At 41.5% G+C, this 18,749-nt stretch overlaps 1 protein-coding gene across 4 annotated transcripts in view; it reads left to right on the plus strand.

Moving 5' to 3' along the window:
• The window catches only part of Prkacb (protein kinase cAMP-activated catalytic subunit beta), an 87,453-nt gene extending 79,809 nt beyond the window's left edge, over positions 1-7,644 (plus strand). For all 4 annotated transcript variants that reach the window (XM_028788120.1, XM_028788122.1, XM_028788121.1 and 1 more), the window contains exon 10: positions 4,456-7,644. In XM_028788120.1, coding sequence (XP_028643953.1) covers positions 4,456-4,581 — 126 coding nt within the window. In that variant the 3' untranslated portion in view covers positions 4,582-7,644. The remainder of the gene's footprint in view (positions 1-4,455) is intronic.
• The last annotated feature ends 11,105 nt before the right edge of the window (positions 7,645-18,749 follow it).

An 18,749-nucleotide genomic window follows, 5' to 3' on the forward strand; every position in this document is an offset into this window, starting at 1 on the left:
ACACACGCAACTGTCCTCCACTGTCTTACACACACACACACACACACACACACACACACACGCAACTGTTCTCCACTGTCTTACACACACACACGCAACTGTCCTCCACTGTCTTACACACACACACAACTGTCTTACATACACACACACGACTGTCCTCCATGTGTGTCCTCCAGTCTTTATAATTTGCTTAGCATTCTTAGCTTGGACCCTGTGCTGGGTCCAAAGCACTTCTTCAAAGTGCTAAGTGATTAGTGAAGTCTGCCTCACTCCTCCAGTTTAGACCTCAGAGTTCAAGGGATGGAAGGCAAATCAGCCTGTTGTGCTAATAAATGTTGAAGGAATCTAGTGAGTGCTTTGCACTTGAGTGGCTAGATGTTCTTATCTGCTTGCTTGCTTCCCAAAAAACTCTTTAAGTGTTAGAAGGTCAAGCAGTTGTGAACAATAGGTGTAAATGCAACTTCAGCTCATCTCTAACACCAGAGTAGCACATGATTAAACAGAGGACAACTGTAGCTGGCCAGCAGTGTTTTGAAGAAACTAGCTGTATTTCCCAGGTTCTCGGTGCTAAGAACCGCAATAACACCAGTATGTTACTTAATAGTAATTACTTTACCATGGTAATAAATTGGGAAATCTAAGAAAAGATTTTGCTTCGTTAACTTTATTTCTCCTTTCACTCTTGAATACTAAGTTAAAAATAACTTGCATGAAGTGTATATATTTAGCTTTCCCCTCCCCACCCCCACAAAAACCACAGCTTCTGATGTTTCAAAGTCTTGCCACATTTCCTGATGAACAACTGCAGAGCACATTTCCTGAGGAAAATAATTCAACACTGTTTTATATTGAAAGCAGCTTCCCTAATTCATTAGAATTTTAAAAGATTATAAAAACAAAGTTATTAAAGAATTTTAAAATTCAGCTAATAGCATAGCAAACCCAAAACAGTACAGTCACCATGCCCCACAAACTCCCAAAGCGCAGAGCCAAGCTCAAGGGCTCTGCTTGGGGCGTCATTAGCTCGACACTGTTAAGTAGTCACAAATAAGGGCCCTGTGATTCAAACAGTCTTAACAGCTCATAAAGCATGCTTTGTGTCTTTTCTAGATTTGCTCGAATAAAGACAGTTCTTCCTGTTTAATAAAAGGGATTCTCATCCGTCTTTGAGGTTAACCTGTTATTAACCTGTTAAAAGGAGAATACATGTTTTGTTTCATTATGTTTTCATTTTACTGGTTAAAAACATGACCCCCAAATAGGATAACTGCTTTAAATATCAGCACTACCACATAGCTTCTCAATTTGATCCCAGCTTCACCAGGTTCAAATCTCAGCACATTACTATTTGAAAATCTGTCCCCTCTTTTTTTTCCCTGGGTTTTGTAGGGGTCATTTTCTTGAGATAGATTCTTATTCTGTAACCCAAGTTGGTTTGGAACTACATAGGTCTATCCTTAACACCCCTGCTGGGGACCAGGAGTAATCCTCTGATTACCAGGGTACAGAGCATTAAATACCACACTTTATAAAGCATTCAGATTTTACAGGGCACCAGTTTAACTTGTAGCTTTGAGCATTTGGGAAAGGGGAAGGCTATTTCAACAGGAAGGAGAGAGAAGAAAAGAGAGAAGGGAGGAGGGGAGGGGAGGGACAGAGGAGAGGAGGGAAGGGGGAAGAGAAATGAGGAGAGAGACCAGTCAAGACCCTGAACTCTGTCTGGACTTAGGGAGCTGTGAGCCTGAGTCAAATCAGTTGTGCAGTATAGGATGATCTTGTGGTTAAGCTCTGTAAACAGAAGCTTTGTTACTTTAAAGTGTGGGGTAAGGTGGAGAGTTGAACAGAGAGCAAGAGTGGTGAGAAAATCTACAGCAGCAGGTCCTGGTTCTGATCCCAGGAGACAGGTGTGGGCTCCGCCCAGGCAGACAGGAACTGTGTTGACACTGGGTCCTGTGTTGACCCAGCTCCTTCCTTAGTCCTCATTCCTGCAGTCCGACCTGTGACCTCAGGGTGGAGTTTCAGTCTCCCCTCCCTCACACTTGCTGCTCAGCACACATGCCATTCAGGTGCCTTCCTGCACATCCCAGAGCCACTGTGACAGAACCTGCCTGACACCTGTTCCCTCCCTGGCCCTAGAGAGCTCATTTCCTCCTTACTGTTGCACAGTAAGTAGCCTGTTGTTTCATTACTATTAGCATTGCTGAGGAGCCTTGATTTAGCCCCTATGAGGACTAAACTATCATGCATTTGACGCTTCTGCTAAACATACCATGGCTCTATACTTATTTAAAATTTTTCTGGCATTACTTGGCAGTTTTAAAGTTCCCCATATAGTTGTAACTTTCCTTATACAGAATTAACTGTATTTGTCCCTTGTAAATGTTAGCAAAAAAAGAGAAAACCTTACTTACTTACTTACTTACTTACTTACTTTCTATTCTCCAGCCAGTTTTAGAAACTGACGTTTTTCTGTAAAATTACCCCTACTGTTAATCTTATCATTGTTTTTATCATCTTTATTATTATTATATTTATTGTTAGTCAGTGCTGTACTTAAGTATATATTTCTGTGACATATGTTGTGAGTTGTTAGTTTGTGGGTGGTAGGTTAGGGGTTTGTTTTTCTACATAGCCTTGGCTGTCCTGGAACTCACTGTGTAGAGCAGGCTAGGCTTGAACTCACTGAGATTTTCCTGTCTTTGCCCCCTGAGTGCTGGGATTAAAGGCGTGTGCCACCACAGTCTTGGCTTCTTAGTATTTAATAGTTGTGATGTATAAAGCTTGGTGTGGTGCTGCACTCCTTTAATTCCAGCACTTGTGAGGAAAGGTCAGGCTGATCTCTGAGTTCAAGGCTAGCCTGGTGTGTAGAGTGAGCTCCAGAACAGCCAAGGCTACACAGAGCCCTGTCTCAAAAAAAAAAAAAAAAAAAAAGAGTTCCGGTATATCTTGAATCCTTTCATCCTAATATTTTTTAAATAAAATTTTCTCCTGCTACTCAGCAAACATATTAATTATCTATATCACACAGTGAATTATTAATAATCTTTCTAAAATTGTAATAGAACTGAATTACTCCTGCTCATGTAGATTTCATGTATCTCAGAAAGGGCTTGACTCATCCCAAATAGTACATAACTGCCTAGAAGTGGTGCATGGTAGCAGGCCAGGTCATCCTAGGAAGCATGTTGGTGGACAGTGTGACCTCAGTTGTCAGTGCAGTGGGTGTGAGGAGCAGCAAAGGTCAAAAAGGAAAAACTACCTTCACGTGGACATCGGCCTCAGTATCTTTTCACTTGGTAGTACAAAAGTAAGACTGTGTAAGTAGCTCACAGCCTTTATGCCCTGGCAAGTGTTTATGAGCAATGACATAGCCAGATGCACCTAGCAGAAAGATAGAAAGAAAGCCCCAAATAAAGAAGTGGCCTGGACAGCTCAGGCTGAACAGTCATTCTCTAGAGATGGTCTGATTCTAAACCACCATCAGCTAGAAATGAAGCAATAGTATTCTTGGCTCAGTCTATGTAGGATAAAGTGGTGGTCTCAGGCCACAGTGCTCAGTAGCCAACTGGGAAACAGAGCATTAGAGTCTCTGCTCAGTTATTTGTCACTTCCTTCTTTTCATGTGTCTGTCTTATCTATAACCTAGGATATATTGATATAGTCATGGAAACAAGAAATACCCATGTAATGATAGACTAGAAACTACTGAATGAGATCACTTCTGTACACAGAAGGAAAAGCCCTTGAGCGTCTGAGACCTGCTTCAGTCGTTTATTAGTATATAAATTTAGTCAGCTCTGTTTTGTAATCTTTAAATCAGGAATGAAAACGGCTGCCTTGGCTTCCCCGAGGTGTGAGGAAGTAGACAAGGGGGACAGAACAAACAGCTGTGTGATTGTAAATCCATGGCTGCTGTGGTAAAGCTGCGGTCATTCCAGCTCGGAAACCTTTCCCTCACGCCTGTTAGGCACACCACAAGCTTATATGGAAAGACTTTCTTTTCAGAATTAAAACAAGAAAATGCTTAGAATTTGAGTTCTGTGAGTCTGTGAGATATCTCTAACTTAGACTTTTCATAGTCAGGGGTTTTAAGTAAGCTTAGGAATTAGAAAAGACATTGAAAGTATAAAATGTATTAACCTCAGAAGAAAGGAAGTTGAAGAAAATAATGAAAGCCTTGGAAATAAATTGATAAAAATAAAATAAAATGGAAAGAGTTTCCTAGAGCTGGGAGCCAGCAATCTGATGCTTTTCGCTGATTTACCTGGAAACTACACTAGTGTTTGGCTGGGGTTCTCAAATGAAAATGTGAGGTTCTAGCTAACTCCCAGTGGATCAAACTTCAAGCACTGTGTTTAAAGATGCCAGAGTGATCCATGCTGGGAATTCATTGTTCAGTGTTTGAAAGTGTCTGAGTTGCTCTTCCTCTTATGTTCCTCCTGATGTCAATCACAGGTTGAGGCTCCATTCATACCAAAGTTCAGAGGCTCTGGCGATACCAGCAACTTCGATGACTATGAAGAAGAAGAAATCCGTGTGTCTATAACAGAAAAATGTGGAAAGGAATTTTGTGAATTTTAGGGAGGAGAAAGATTGCCCCGAGCTCACACTCAGTCCTTGCACGCTGTGGAGGTGGAAGGTGGAGCCAGCCGAGACCTGCTTGTTGGAGCGGGTTCCAATCCCTTCATTCCAGCAACTGCGTGAGGTCTTTCCTGCGTCATCAGTGTGCGCTCTGCAACCACCTGTGTACCCAGGCACCGCTCCGCAGCATCGTGTGTGCCGTAACTCGGTGTACACCGCGTCCTCCTGGTTTGGTTTTTCTCCACCCTCCTACATCCTTCTCATTCACTTCTCTGACCAGTGCTCCTTTAGTTCCTTGGTGTTTCAGATGGGCAGTGTTATGGCTGTGTGATATTTAAAAGGAAAGCTACATGTTGCTTTTTGTAGTTTTGAGCGATATTTTTGCTGACCAGTGGCTTGAAGATAAACTCTCTAATGATTATTTTTATTTGAGTAGCTTGGACTCAGTTTTGCCAAAACTCTTAGTAATTTTGAAGATGGAATGTCTTACCAGCACGAGAATTTGCATAAATGAAGATAACTTTTCAGGGGTCACTGATGTAGCAGTAAGTCAGAGCACCTAGACGGGCAGTAGGATTCCTGGACAAGAGGCTTTGTTCCCCTTGGCCTTCTAATAGTCTTCTCTCCATGAGACATTAAGTGACCAGACAGATGCCTCATTTGTCAGGAAAAGTGAGCGACGTGGCTCCTCCCCCCAGCTGTCTCCCTTGGTACCACGTCTCTGGGTTAGGAGAGAGGTCTAAGGTTTCTAAGCCTTCGCTTTTCCGTGGGGGCTTTAGCCAGTATTTCAGGAAAGTGTGACTGATAAGTGACACTTTGTGAGATTTCTCAGACAGTCCTCATCGGTGGGTTCTCGAGGGAAATGAGCAGACATGGACTTGGATAAATGCTAAGTCAGCAGAAGCCTGGATCCCTGCTTGCAGCTTAAAGGTTCTCTCCTTAAAGAGAACTTTGCTGTTTGCTTTGGTTGGTAACAGGTAAGAACAAAAGCAAAGCAGTTGGTATTGCTTCCTCTTCTGAGGGAAGAAGACGGCACTGTTGCAGCCTTGACTGACTGACGTGTTTCCCTGCCTGGCCAGTGACAGGAGAACGCAAAGCTTAAGAAACTGCCACATTTGTATTTAATTTTGAGGTGTGATATCTTTAAGTACGTCAGGATTGCTAACCTTTCTCCTTCATACACAGAGTATATGATCATGCAGATACAGTTTTCATACTTGCTTTTCCTTAAGTTTTCTATACTTTTTGCCAATTGACTTAACAATGTTGCCATCATGAGGGGATTTCAAGCACTCTTGCACATTTATTTAGTTCAGTGTTCCTTTGTGAATAAATGGCTTAACTTTGTTTTTACTATCTTTTCATTACTTTTAATTTTCTCATCTCACTTTATCTCTGTATCAGTGACCTACCTTAAATAATCCGCTCACCTAAATAGTCTAAAATATTCATTTCATGATCGATCTCCAAGGATCTAAGATTAGTTTAGGTCAAACAAACCCCGATGTATATAGAGCCTCTCTATCTGCCTCCTTGCTGGTGCAGGTAGGTCATTGACAGCACTCATGATCCTCTGCACACACACACACACCCTCACTGAACCCTTCATATGCACACACACACCCACCAAACCCTTGAAGACATTAAAAGTCCTAGCTGAGACCTTCTCTCCTCCTGTCTGCATGTGTTTTGGTTGTCAGGTGTTTCTGCATGACAATGTCCCACAAGAACAAATAATGATTTCAGTCGGCCCACCTGTATTTAAAATGTGCAAGAAAAATTGAAATACTCTGCTGTAGCAAGTTTTATGTAACAAAGATATATCATCGTGTTAATAAATTAAAAGCATCATTTGTATAAAATACTTTATTTACTTTTTTATTTCATTTAAACCCAAGAACATGCTAATCATGTGTTCTATGTATGCTACAAATTCTCTGGTAGCGTTGTTGTATATTATTGTAAAATTATTTGAATAAATTGTGGGGATGACAATTTGATTATTATAATTTAGTTTTCAAAAATTGAACAGATTTCTATGAATCCTAAAAATATTTTTTTCTATAAAATTATTAGTACCCAGCTAGAATCTGCCCAGGTGGATGACTCCTAGGCATCTGTTGGTTTCTGGGGCTTCTCAGCCATTCCATTTTACCGTCTCTGTTTGAAGTACATGAGCAAGCCATCAGCTGTGTCAAGGGGTCTATTTCTGACTAATCAAGTACATTAAATTGGAATATTTTTAACATGCCTAAAATTTCCATTTTTAGCCACCGCTGAAAAGATTTTCTTTAAAAACTTGAAATAGTACATTGGTGGCAAAATCCAGTATTTTATTCAAATTATATTATGTAAGACAGAAGAAATGGTGTTTTGCCCAGTAAATCAAGAAATGGCATTGAGTAGGACGGAGCCCTAGACAGAGAGGGAAGCTTTGCTGGAGTGGCATCAAGTGCAGACAGGGAGCAGGAACAGGCACTTTGTGGGATCCTCTGATTCCCCAAGTTAGGTCAGGGTTCCCTCCTTAGCTAATATTCCCAAGGGACATCATGCTTCTGTACAGTGACACATTTCTGTGCATCCTCCTCTTACCTCTGACAATGTGCTGAAAATCCTTCGACTATCATAAAGGCCTTGTCTGTGCCATCCCTTACTCCCTCACTGACGCTAAATATACACTTGATATCAAACTGTCAGCCTACCAAAAAGATGCCGTGGCTTATGGGTATTGCTGTCTTGTTCTTGGTATGTACCTGTACTGATTGCCCCTTGGTCTTTAAAAAAAAAAAAAAAAGCTCATTGTAAGCCTAAAAATAGCTGACTATCTTTTCCCACTGACTGTTTTTCTTTCCTTCTGCTTGTTGTAAGAATCAAATGAAATAATGTATATGTAAAGGCACCTTGTAAACTGTAAGCTTTCAATGTAAGCCGTAAGGTGTGTTATTTCATTAATTAGTTCTTCGTTTAGAGTGCAGTTTCCTATGCGCTATTATAGCTAGGAAATGCTGAAAATGTGTTTTTTAATTCATCAATAACCGCAAAATTAAAAGTATCTTCAAAGGATAAAAGCTGTTGAGTCTTCTGTCCAGTGCCCCTCATCCCGGACTTCTTTTCTGCCAATGTGAGAAATGGCTGTGGATTCCTAACTTTCAAACATTTGGGGCTGAGACCCCACCCCCACCCCGAGCAATAAAAGTGTGAATGAGCAACAGTCTATTCAAATTAGACCTTCATTGTGACACTGCTTAGCACAACCTGGTGTTGCTAAGAAGTCTTCCTACTTTGGCTTGAGATGACTCCTGACAGTGGAAGTCCTCACGTGTACAAGTTTGGTGCTGCGGGGCCCTCACTCTCATTGGCAGTGAGCTGGGAGCTTCTTAAGGGCCTCGTGGGAAGGAGCTCACCTCTACCCTTACGGTTAAACTTCATGGTTCAGCGCGGTTCAGCACGTATGGCTACAGCAGCAGTTTGCCTGGAGAAATTACTAGTTTTAGGTCATTGTTTTAATAGCTTGCAATTCTGTTTCATGGTCTTTGCAAACATGTACAAATACTAATGCATTTTCTAACATGATTCTTTCTGTTTCCAGTGCTAAGTTTTTTAGTCATTATCAGGGCTTACTTAGTACAAATTCCCATCCCCCCCCCAATAAAATTCTGGGCATGTCTTTATCCTGTAACTATTATTATTTGAGATCTAATTAACAATGAAATGTCTTGTATGCACAAATGTTGGATGTAAAGATAAACATTTGTTTTCATTTTAGCTTTTCTGAAGATCTGCTTAATAGCCTTTGTGCTCAGAGGGGCTCCATTTAAAGTTTGTTATAAACAAAATTGACCTGTTACCCAAGCGTGACGATGCACACATGATGAGGCCTGTGCGGAGACCCGCTCATGAGCATGGCATCTCCACAAAGTCAGTTCCACCAGATCTTAATCTTGGACTCCCAGACTCCAGAAGTGAGTGCCAGCAGTCCACAGTGTTCTTTTGTGATGTGCCAGCAAATAAAGCACCCACAGAGCTAACTGCACATGCCCATACTCTGAAAGGTGCTTGGCTCTTGGCCAGAATTGAGCTGATGTTCTTAAAAAGGTGGAGAGAGGGGTATATTCATGAAGCTCAAGGTGTCTTCTCTCTTGTTTCTAGGAGAGCTCCTGGGACACTTGAGACTCGGAGACAACACGGTTCACTCAAATTCCTGTTAACTCCCAGACAGATTGTCTCTAAGTATTAAGCTAATCTCTTAGAGCAGTTCAAATTGAACATGAAAAGTAACAGCACATTAATTCTGTCGAACTTAGAGTCAGCTCACCCACTAACAGTTATGTTTCCTGTAACTCTGGCTGAATCGTCCTAGCCTGGTTTTTTTCCTCAGGAGAAGGGGTAACGACCTTAAGATACTAGTTTTCTGTTGCTGCTCTAACAAATCTTTATAAATTGAGTGACTTAAACTAATAGCTGCATTACTTTGCAGCTCCCTATTATCCACAGTAAGGCTCACAGGGCTGAAGTGATAGGGCTGGTGGTACAACTCAGAGGTTTGGCTCTCTCTGTAGTATAAGGTTTGGTCCCCAACTCCAAGTGAGAACACTGCCTTTGATCATCTGAGGCCTGTCTAGCTAAGCCATACTCGGGTCTCATTCTGAGGTCAGTTGAGCATCCTTAAGTCTGTCCACCACCATAATTCTCTTTAAGAGGATAAGTCTAGAAAAATCAGTAAATTTCTGAGATTTTTTTATTTTGAATTGTGTCTGTGTTCCTGTGAAGGATATACTCAGGTAAGTACAGATGCCTGTGTAGACATGAAACTGGAGTTACAGGTGGTTGAGGGCTGCTATATGAGTGCTTGGAACCAAGATTGGGTCCTTTGCAAGAGCAGCAAATGCTCTTAACTAACAAGTCATCTCTCCAGCCCCCTAGGAAGAATATTGAAGATGGAAAATATGAACAAGCATGTTGATTTCACTATGGGACATACTTATCTAATTGTTGTAAAGGAGGATATAGAGATGGTAGCAATGAAGAACTTACAGCAGAAACACCCTCAAGATAAAGGCTCGCCTCTGAATCATTGGCCCTAACCTGCCAGACAGAACAAGAAAGCAATATTTCTGCAACAAAGTCCTAATTAGATTATACACAAAAGACTGATTTCTTATTAATCTCAGACAACAGAAGTTAGAGAGCCAACATTGTGAACAATCCTTTCTTTTACTTCAAGGTCTTAATCTCTGCAACTACTATTTGGTTAGCAAGTGTGGAGAGACTGGTTCCCTGCTGACTAGCCCTCAGTCAGGGAGGCCTGACTGGTGGAATGATTGTAAAAGACTAAAGAACAGTTGAAAGGTAATCGAAGGCTCTCTCTCTGCTTCTGCAGCATCTCGTGGATCTTCTCCATTGTCCAGCTGGTACCCACTGCCATGGCTTCTCACTTTACCCTGTGGCTACAGCTGCTCATCTCTGCAGCCTCCAGCTCGTCACTCCTCCTAGGGCTGACAGAATGCACTGCTGGTGCTCATCTTGCGGTCACTTCCTTATCCACCGTGTCTATTTTTAGTAGGCTTACTAAACCTCCTGGGTAACGTGTACTCTTTTGTCCTGTAAAGTGCAATTGTCTGGCTGTGTAATCCATCTCTTCCATCCATAACTCTGTTCCATTCCATAGTAGAGGGGCTTCTGCTTTCCTGACTGTTGTTCCTAGGTTAACCATTCCTTTACTCTCCTGTACTCCATGACCAGACATCACTGTGAAGGAAAAACCTAGGGTAAAATAATGACTCTTCTAGAAGAAAGAGCTTTCTGTGAACAGATCCTTATTCGAGCCCTACAACTGTGTGTTGGGGAAAGGAGTCTGAGAGGTGTGAGTGGAAAACAAAAAGAGAGACAAAGCCCCAAATATATTTCCATGTTCATTAGGAATGGGACATGAGATAAACACAGAACTACTTTCAGAGCTAGCTGAGGATGCTTGTTGGGCAGATCTGTGAAGATGTTCACAACTTTGTTTCCCTCCACTGTCTCTCCCAAAGCACATGGCAAGGACAGAGCATGTTCTCAACATCTCTAAGTACGGAAATTACAAAGAAAACAAGATAAACAACTCCCCAGATCAGACCTTCACAATAGAAAACACAGTGATTTTTTTAAAAGGCAAAAGACAGAATAACACAGAGAAAACGTTCTGACTACAGTGAGGTCCTTACAGCAAACAGAAAAAGGTAAGAAATGACAGAAATGGCAAATGATACAGAAAGTGATCAATCTACTGTTGACATTCCTCAATTGAGAAGCTACTGAATGTATTTAGAAAAGGTATCAAATGTGTTGTAGAAGCATTGCTCTAAAATAAAGGAAAAACAGTTTATATATTGAAAGAGCACTCGGTTTTTCTCAGGGCAGAGGCAGATCTTTCAACACTAAATCATATCTTAGAAGATTTTTAATTGTGACAATTAAAATTTTGTGCATGACAGTCAATCCACCCTAGCTGGGAATGACCCTAGATTTGATCCCTAGCACTGAATAAAAACCTACATAGTGCCACACAACTGTATTCCCAGCACTGGAGGGGTGGGAAGAGAAGGATCAGATATTCAAGGTTATCCACAGCTATATAAGTAAGTCCTTAGCCAGCCTGGAATGCGTAAGACTGTCTTGATATGAACAAACAAGCAGTCCAAGACAAGAGCCAGGAAAGAGATTGAGTCTTCAGATGCCTCTTTACTAACACTCAAACTACACAGTGGCTACAATGGCACAGGACAGAAATGTATGAGTCAAGAGTATTATACCCAGCTAAGATGGCACTGCACTTAAAAGTCACAAGACAGGTTCCTTGAAGTAAGCAGAAGAGTGAAAAATCTTCCAGCCGTTCCTTCATATCCAAGTGAGTGTGTGGATAAAAAGAAGTGGGTAACTAGCAATGATGGGAACCAGGTGAACATGACTCAGTGTATACAAAGCAGCTGTGGTCACTATAATAGAGCTGATATGCTTCAAACTTTACCAAACAGACTTTAAAAAGCATAACATAAAAAAAGGAAAGAAAGAAAACCCTTGAGAGCCACAAAAGAAGGAAATAAGAGATGACTAGAAACATCTGGTTTCTTCCCTTGGCTGTGGACAGCAGACAAAAAAGTCTAAATTTAGACCTTTGAACGATGACTCTAATCCTACAAGTGTTTGTTTTGATTTTGTAAATCTTTTGTAGGGAAAGGAACTTTATCATTTTTGATTTCCACTTTTAACTTTTTACTGTGCTAAACCCAGTGACAGTGTACAAGAAGGCTCAGGGAATACAAACACTTGCCTGATCACCTGAGTCTGATCCCCAAGCCCCACATGGTGGCGAGAGAGAACCAACCCCTGGAAGTTGTTCTCCAGCTTCCACACATGTGCCATGGTACGTGTGTGCCATGCCCCCACCATACACACACAAAAATACATAAATAATATAGCTTAAAAATTCCCTTTCAATTTCTTCTGGCAAACTCTTTTATAGTATTAGCGAAGTTGAATTCTTTCTAACATCCTTCCTAGGTATGTACAATTCTGTAAGATTACTGTTTTCTGTTATTCCTCACGCTCTCTCCTCAACCCTGTCTATGTGTTCACAGGAAGGTTACTGTTGACCTGCAATCTGAGGCTATTTGATAGTTTTTCCTTCAAACTTTACCAGATTGTTTGTATGTTGATAAAGAGGGAGAGTCATAAGTTTCATTTAGATATTCGGGGAGTTGGTGGTAATCCAGACCTCTCAGTGGCTGGTCATAGTGGACCAATCAGTGCTAAGCAGATTTAGTAAGGAAAGGGAAGCCAGGGCACACCAGTAACAAATCCACTTGCTGTCTTCTAAGTGAGCTCTAGAAGTTCGGAACTTGCCATCAGAACTGTGCCCCTGCCTGCCTCTGACCCCGTTCCTCAGAATTGACTGATCAATACTCTTCAGGGGCAGAATATTAAAGCAGCAGCCACACTCTAGAATAGTATTTCCAAAGAGGGAGGGGAAGGAGGCCTCTTCAGCACTGGGGCAAGCCCAACAGGGACTCTGTCTTCTAGCTTTAAGCCTCCTGGGCTATGGAAAGAAATGACATGAACAAGAGTCTGGGAGAGCTGTGTGGATGGAAAAGCAGGAAAGGACTGGAACTGACTAACAGTCTACATCTTTAGACGGAACCTCCAGTAATCACTGCAGCCAGCCATGCTTATAATCCCAGCACTTGGGAGAATAAAGAATTACATTTTCCAAACCAACCTGGGCTATATAATCATCCTGGGCAGATCATATCTCAAAATATCAATAATCATTTTGTACTTAGCTAATTATGTTCTGGGGGAGATTCTGGTTTTATCTAATATCAAACTTAGGAGGTACCATATCATTAGTTTATTCTAAACAGTAGACAAGGGGAGCAAAGGAATGTTCACATCTCCTAAATCCTTCCTTCATGGTTTCTTTTCCTTCCCGCTTTTACCTCTCTCGCTTCTGGGAAATCATCACTCTCTGAGGAGAAAGTGTCATGAGAGCAAATAATATGTAAAGATTCAGAAAATGCAAATACAAGTAAGTGACAAAATTGATCTTGTACTATATTAGTCATGGTTCTCTAAAGAAACCAAACTAATAGAGTGTGTATGTGTGTGTATGTGTGTGTGTGTGTGTGCATGCACGTGTGCACTCACACATGAACACACATGTTTGTGTATTATATAAATCAAATATATATGATTTATTATACATAATATATTTATATATAATAACATATGATTTATTATAGTATTATTACTTTACTGTAGAGTAATATTATTATTACAGGCTGTGGTCTGGGTAACCCAGCAATAGATGTCTCCTGTCAGGAAGGTCAAGTCAGGCAGTTGTTCAGTCCACAAGACTGGATTCCTCAGCAGTTCGAAACTGGTGCTGGAGTCCTGGAGAATTCCTAGAGAGCTGCTGGTCTTCAATCTATGTTGGAGTCTAGAAGAATATGGTTCTAATACCAGTGAGGAAATGCCCTAAGCGGTAGGAGAAATGAACTTACCAGGGAGACTGAAGGCAAGCAGGCAAAGCAAAAGCATCCTCCATCCATGTCCGTTTATATGGGCTGCCATCAGAAAGCAAAGCCTAGATTTAAGGTAGATCTTCCACCTGAAATGATCCAATTAAGAAAATGCCTCACAGTTTGCCCAGCTGCTTGGGTTTTAGTTGATACTAGATGTGGTCACGATGACAACCAAGACTGGTCATACCACACACCCAACTCAGGACAGAGAAAATACAATCTGTGTATTTTTTAGTTACTTGTACATCCATCTCCAAATACTCCGAGCCATTCAGTCAAAGGAAGAAATAATTTGCTCTTATGTTATTTTTAAGCACAATCCAGTCTGATGAGCTAAAGTTGCTTCAGGAAACAGTTTCTCAGAGATCATCCATATGACTGAGGCAATGGATGAATCTTCAGATAGAAAGAGGGAGACGGCTAATCATTACATCCTTATTGTATCGAGGAAAGACGGACTGGACTTAAGGGGTAACTGGACAGCAACATTTTGACATGAGGCTCTACCTGTTTTCAATTTATTTCTGCTATGTCAGGCATCATGTTAGGGTAGACACTCATCTGGGCATCACTAATTTGCATAAGATACCCGAGTCTTCCCCAGCCTAGCCTCCAATATCCCCTCTCCTTACAACACCGTTGTCTACGCTAGGCTTCTGTCCATCCTAAGCAATGATTCTCAGGCATAATAACTCTGAACACATGGGTGTACCATCATCTGTTGGTAATGTAGCAGCTGGTATTTAGTTGCAAATAACTCAGACAACCCAAGATCCTGATGGATATATTTTGATTTAACATTACAGCAGATTTGAATGGTGTCTTTAATAACAGTCTCCCAATCACTTGCATTCTAACATGTTGTTGTAAGTGGGCAAAGGGTGATGCCTCTGAACTCACAGACACCCAGGGGTGTGGATGGCACACCAGATCACACCATCATGTGAATCGTGCCAGCGTAAGGAATTGCTGAGTTGATCACCTGAGACAACTCTTGCTTTGTCCTGTGGCTCTGGTGTGACTCCTTGCTGTCTTCCTCTTATTAGAAGCTGTGGTCCTGGCGGGTAGGCACTGATCATGGGTCTCTCTCTCAGCCTGGACATACCATCCCTAATGTGTTGATTGATTCTTTCAGTAGTTAGGCCAAGAATACTCTAGACACATTGGCCATTGAGGTGCCACCATCAGAAGTTAGTGCTGAAAGTTGTTGATAATGACACAGAAGCACAAAGTTTATGATTCCATGACCGTTTTCTGCATCAGAAGCAGAAACTATAATGAACATAGACTTTCAAGTAGTATCTACCCAGTGTCAAGTCCCGACCCCACCTTCTGCTGCTTATGTCAAATCTGCCAAAATTGTTGCTTTCTGCCTTTGCATTTGTAAAAAATACAATTCATATTTCAGTATGTTTCTTTTCAAAGCATCTAAGGCATCCAAAGTACATTATGGTTTAAGGTCAGAGGCTCATTTTTTTTCCTTCCTCCAGAAGGACATATAGAGAATGCCTATGAAAATGAGAGGAAAGCTCAGACATATTAAAAATATAGCATCTGATAATTGGGCTCAGGTACATTGTTTTAAAATTTGCGTGTGGTGTCTGCCTGCCCTCTGGTTGGGACGACAGTGAATAAGTCTCTCTGAGTTGGTCTACAGGCTTTGTGGGATCAGCTCCCTGGAGACAGCATCCCTTTGTGTCTGTGTGTCCTAGCTTCGGAAGGATGACCAATTTGCTCTGGGACTAAGAGAGGAGTGCATTGTGATTTTCGTTTCATGTCTAGGTCTGGAGTAATACTGCAGAAGTCTGCAACTTTGACAGAGTGCTGACACTCTGGTCACTATATAATTAAAACTCTGCTCTTGTGGCCTTTGCCTGTGCACTCTGAACAAGGAAGAAGCCTTGGGACACCTTTAGAACACCAAAGGAATGACCAAATTTCAAGGCTATTCCTATTAACTCCTTTCTGTCACTAGAAAAAATATCCCCTTACCTAGGACTGATGTTTTCCCTGGATCAGAGGGACAGAATCACATTACTCTAGAAAAGAGATGACGTAGCATTTTTTGGCAGCCAATTTGGAATCCCACATTTGAAATCATTCAAAGAGCTCTGCAGCTGGCAGAAGGCAGCAACCAATTTGGAAAGAGGGACAAGAAACACGTCAAAGAATGACACCTCCTCGGGAGTAATTTTGATCGTAAATAGGACAGATACCATCTGCCTAGATGACTCCTTGTTTATTGATTTATTCCCTTACTCTCTCTCCCTTACTCTCTCTCTCTCTCTCTCTCTCTCTCTCTCTCTCTCTCTCTTTCTCTCTCTCTCTCTCTCTCTCTCTGTGTGTGTGTGTGTGTTCTGTGCCGAATTGTGACATAAAACTGATACGAAACAAAACTGAGAACAAATAAAATCATAGGAGACAGAGGAATAAAAAAAGATGAAAGCTCAGAGCTACTTTGGAAAAAATACAAGGAACACCTTACAAAACACAGGCACCTTCTGCTTTAAGAATGCAGAGGCCCTTGCCGGGCAGTGGTGGCGCATGCCTTTAATCCCAGCACATGGGCGGCAGAGGCAGGCGGGTTTCTGAGTTCGAGAGTTCGAGGCTAGCCTGGTCTACAGAGTGAGTTCCAGGACAGCCAGGGCTACACGGAGAAACCCTGTCTCAAAAAAACAACCAAAAAAAAAAAAAAAAAAGAATGCAGGGCCCCCCAGTTTCTCAATGGGGGAGGGCATTCCAGTCTCAAAGAGTGGTCAACACCTTTACACAATGGAATACTACTCAGCTATTAAAACAATGAGTTCATGACATTCTTAGGCAAATGGATGGAACTGGAAAATATCACCCTGAGTGAGGTAACCCAATCACAAAAGAACACACATGGTATGCACTCACTGATAAGTGAATATTAGCCCAAAAGCTCACAATAGCTAAGATATAGCGCATAGACCACATGAAGCTCAAGAAGAAGACTAAAGTTTGGGTGCTTTGGTCCTTCTTAGAAGGAGTATCAAAATACTAAACCAGAGATCCCAGGGTCTAAACCTCCAGCTTGGGAACACAAAGGGAGGGATTCATGGCTCTACCTGTATAGGTAGTTGAGGACGGCCTTGTCAGGCATCAATGGAAGAGGCGGGCCTTGGTCCCTGAAAGTTTGGATTTCCTAGTGTTAGGGAATTCGAGAGCAGGGAGACGGGAATGGGTGGATGGGTTGGGGCATACCCTCATAGAAGTAAGAGGAGAGGGGATGGGATAAGGGGTTTTTGGGTGAATGGGAGAGGGGATAACATTGAAAGGTAAATAAATAAAATATCCAATAAAAAAAACCATAATGGAGCTGGCAATTATAGTTGAGCAGTTGAGACCTTTTGTCAACAATTTATTACAGGACATTCCATATAATCCTCAAGGACAAGGTATTGTGAAAAGGCCCATGGAACTTTAAAAAGATTGATGAGACATGCTGTTGCTGAGAAAAAGAATGATGCCAACCTGTGAGCTTGCTGAGTGCCCTGACCAGGGTGACTGGGGAGGCATATTGGACGTATATGTTCCTGACCCACCTTTGCTTGCCTATGTCCCAGATAGGACAAGCTGCCTTGCCTCAAGTTTTTAGACCTTGTGGGACAGAGAATCAAAAAGAGAAATTATAATGTCTCTTGTATTTTTCTTAAAGGTGACCAGCTATTAGGACTCAATAATGTACTGGTCTAGAAATCAATCCAATATTGGAAATAACAGTCTACACTTGAAAGGCTGGATCTGGACATTTTCAGAGACATATTTGGAAGTTAACAGCAGTTCACTACAATGTTATGATAGCAAGAGATAAAGCTGGGACAGGATCCAGATTTCAAACAAGGGTTAGTGCATGTTTTTAAGGCTCTTTTAATTGTCAAGCTAAAATTGGTTTTGTCTCTTCTACAGTATTTATTGTAAGTTGCATTGACTGTATAATTTCCAGTTATGTTAGTGTGTTGAAACCTGGCATGTCTGTTATGGGGGTCTATCAACCAGCTTTTGTCTTACTGTCCTGAGTATTAGAAAACTTTGATTCTCTGAAAAAAGCTTGAAAGTGCTGCAAGAAGTGGGTTAGGCTTTAAGCAGAAGCAAGAGACTAGAGAGCTTGATTATTGCTGGTATAACAGCTTTAATTTAATTAATTGCTAGCACCACTGCTTCTGCAATAGCATTGACACAAGGAATTAAGACAACTATTTTTGTTAACCATCTAGCAAAAAAATGTTACTAATGTATTGAGTATACGATAGTATTTATATAGGTATCTGGAACAATGGATGATGTTCTATAACCTATTCAAATTATCTGAAGGAGGTTCAGGGTTTAAGAGTTAGGAGCTATCCCAAGTGTCATGACAAATATCATTGGAGTAGTGTTACTTCTAAAATTTACAATGATTGTCACTATAATTAGAAAAAAGTTTAGGTCAGGCAGTGGTGGTACATACCTTTAATTCCAGCACTTGGGAGGCAGAGGAAGGTGGATTTCTGAGTTTGAGGCCTATTGAAGTAAATATTTAAAATGGCCGCTAGTCAAGCCAACTATCTAAGCTGCAATAGCTCTGCCTAGCTCAGCCGCCATGTTTCTTGGCCTTTGGCCACATGCGCACCACAGCTAGAACTGGCCAGCCAGAAGCACCAGCCCTACCACCCACGAGACACCAGCATGGGAGATGGCTCTGCCAATCTCCCATGCTATTTCTGCAAGGCTTGGCATTGCCCAGACCATCCTGCCATCCATGTAGGCTCAGTAGGAAAAATGAGATTCTAATGCTTAAAGATTAATCAAAGGCTTTATATGTTCGGTAAAGCTCAATAACAATATGCCCATACAAAGAGAGTTGTTTCCCAATTAGCTAACCTAAATAAAAGTAGTTATCCGAGACTGCTCTCCATACCTGCGTGGCTCTCCATCCTCCTACATTTCTGCCCTCTCTCACTTCTCTTTCTTTTTCCTCTTCCTCTCCTCACTCCTTCCACCTTAGCTCCTCCTACAGAGGCCAGCCTGGTCTACAGAGTGAGTTCAAGGACAGCCAAGCTTACACATAGAAACCCTGTCTGGAAAAGACAAAAAAAAAAAAAA

Source organism: Grammomys surdaster, unplaced genomic scaffold (genome assembly GCF_004785775.1).
Source record: "Grammomys surdaster isolate TR1022 unplaced genomic scaffold, NIH_TR_1.0 125701, whole genome shotgun sequence".
NCBI lineage: Eukaryota > Metazoa > Chordata > Mammalia > Rodentia > Muridae > Grammomys > Grammomys surdaster.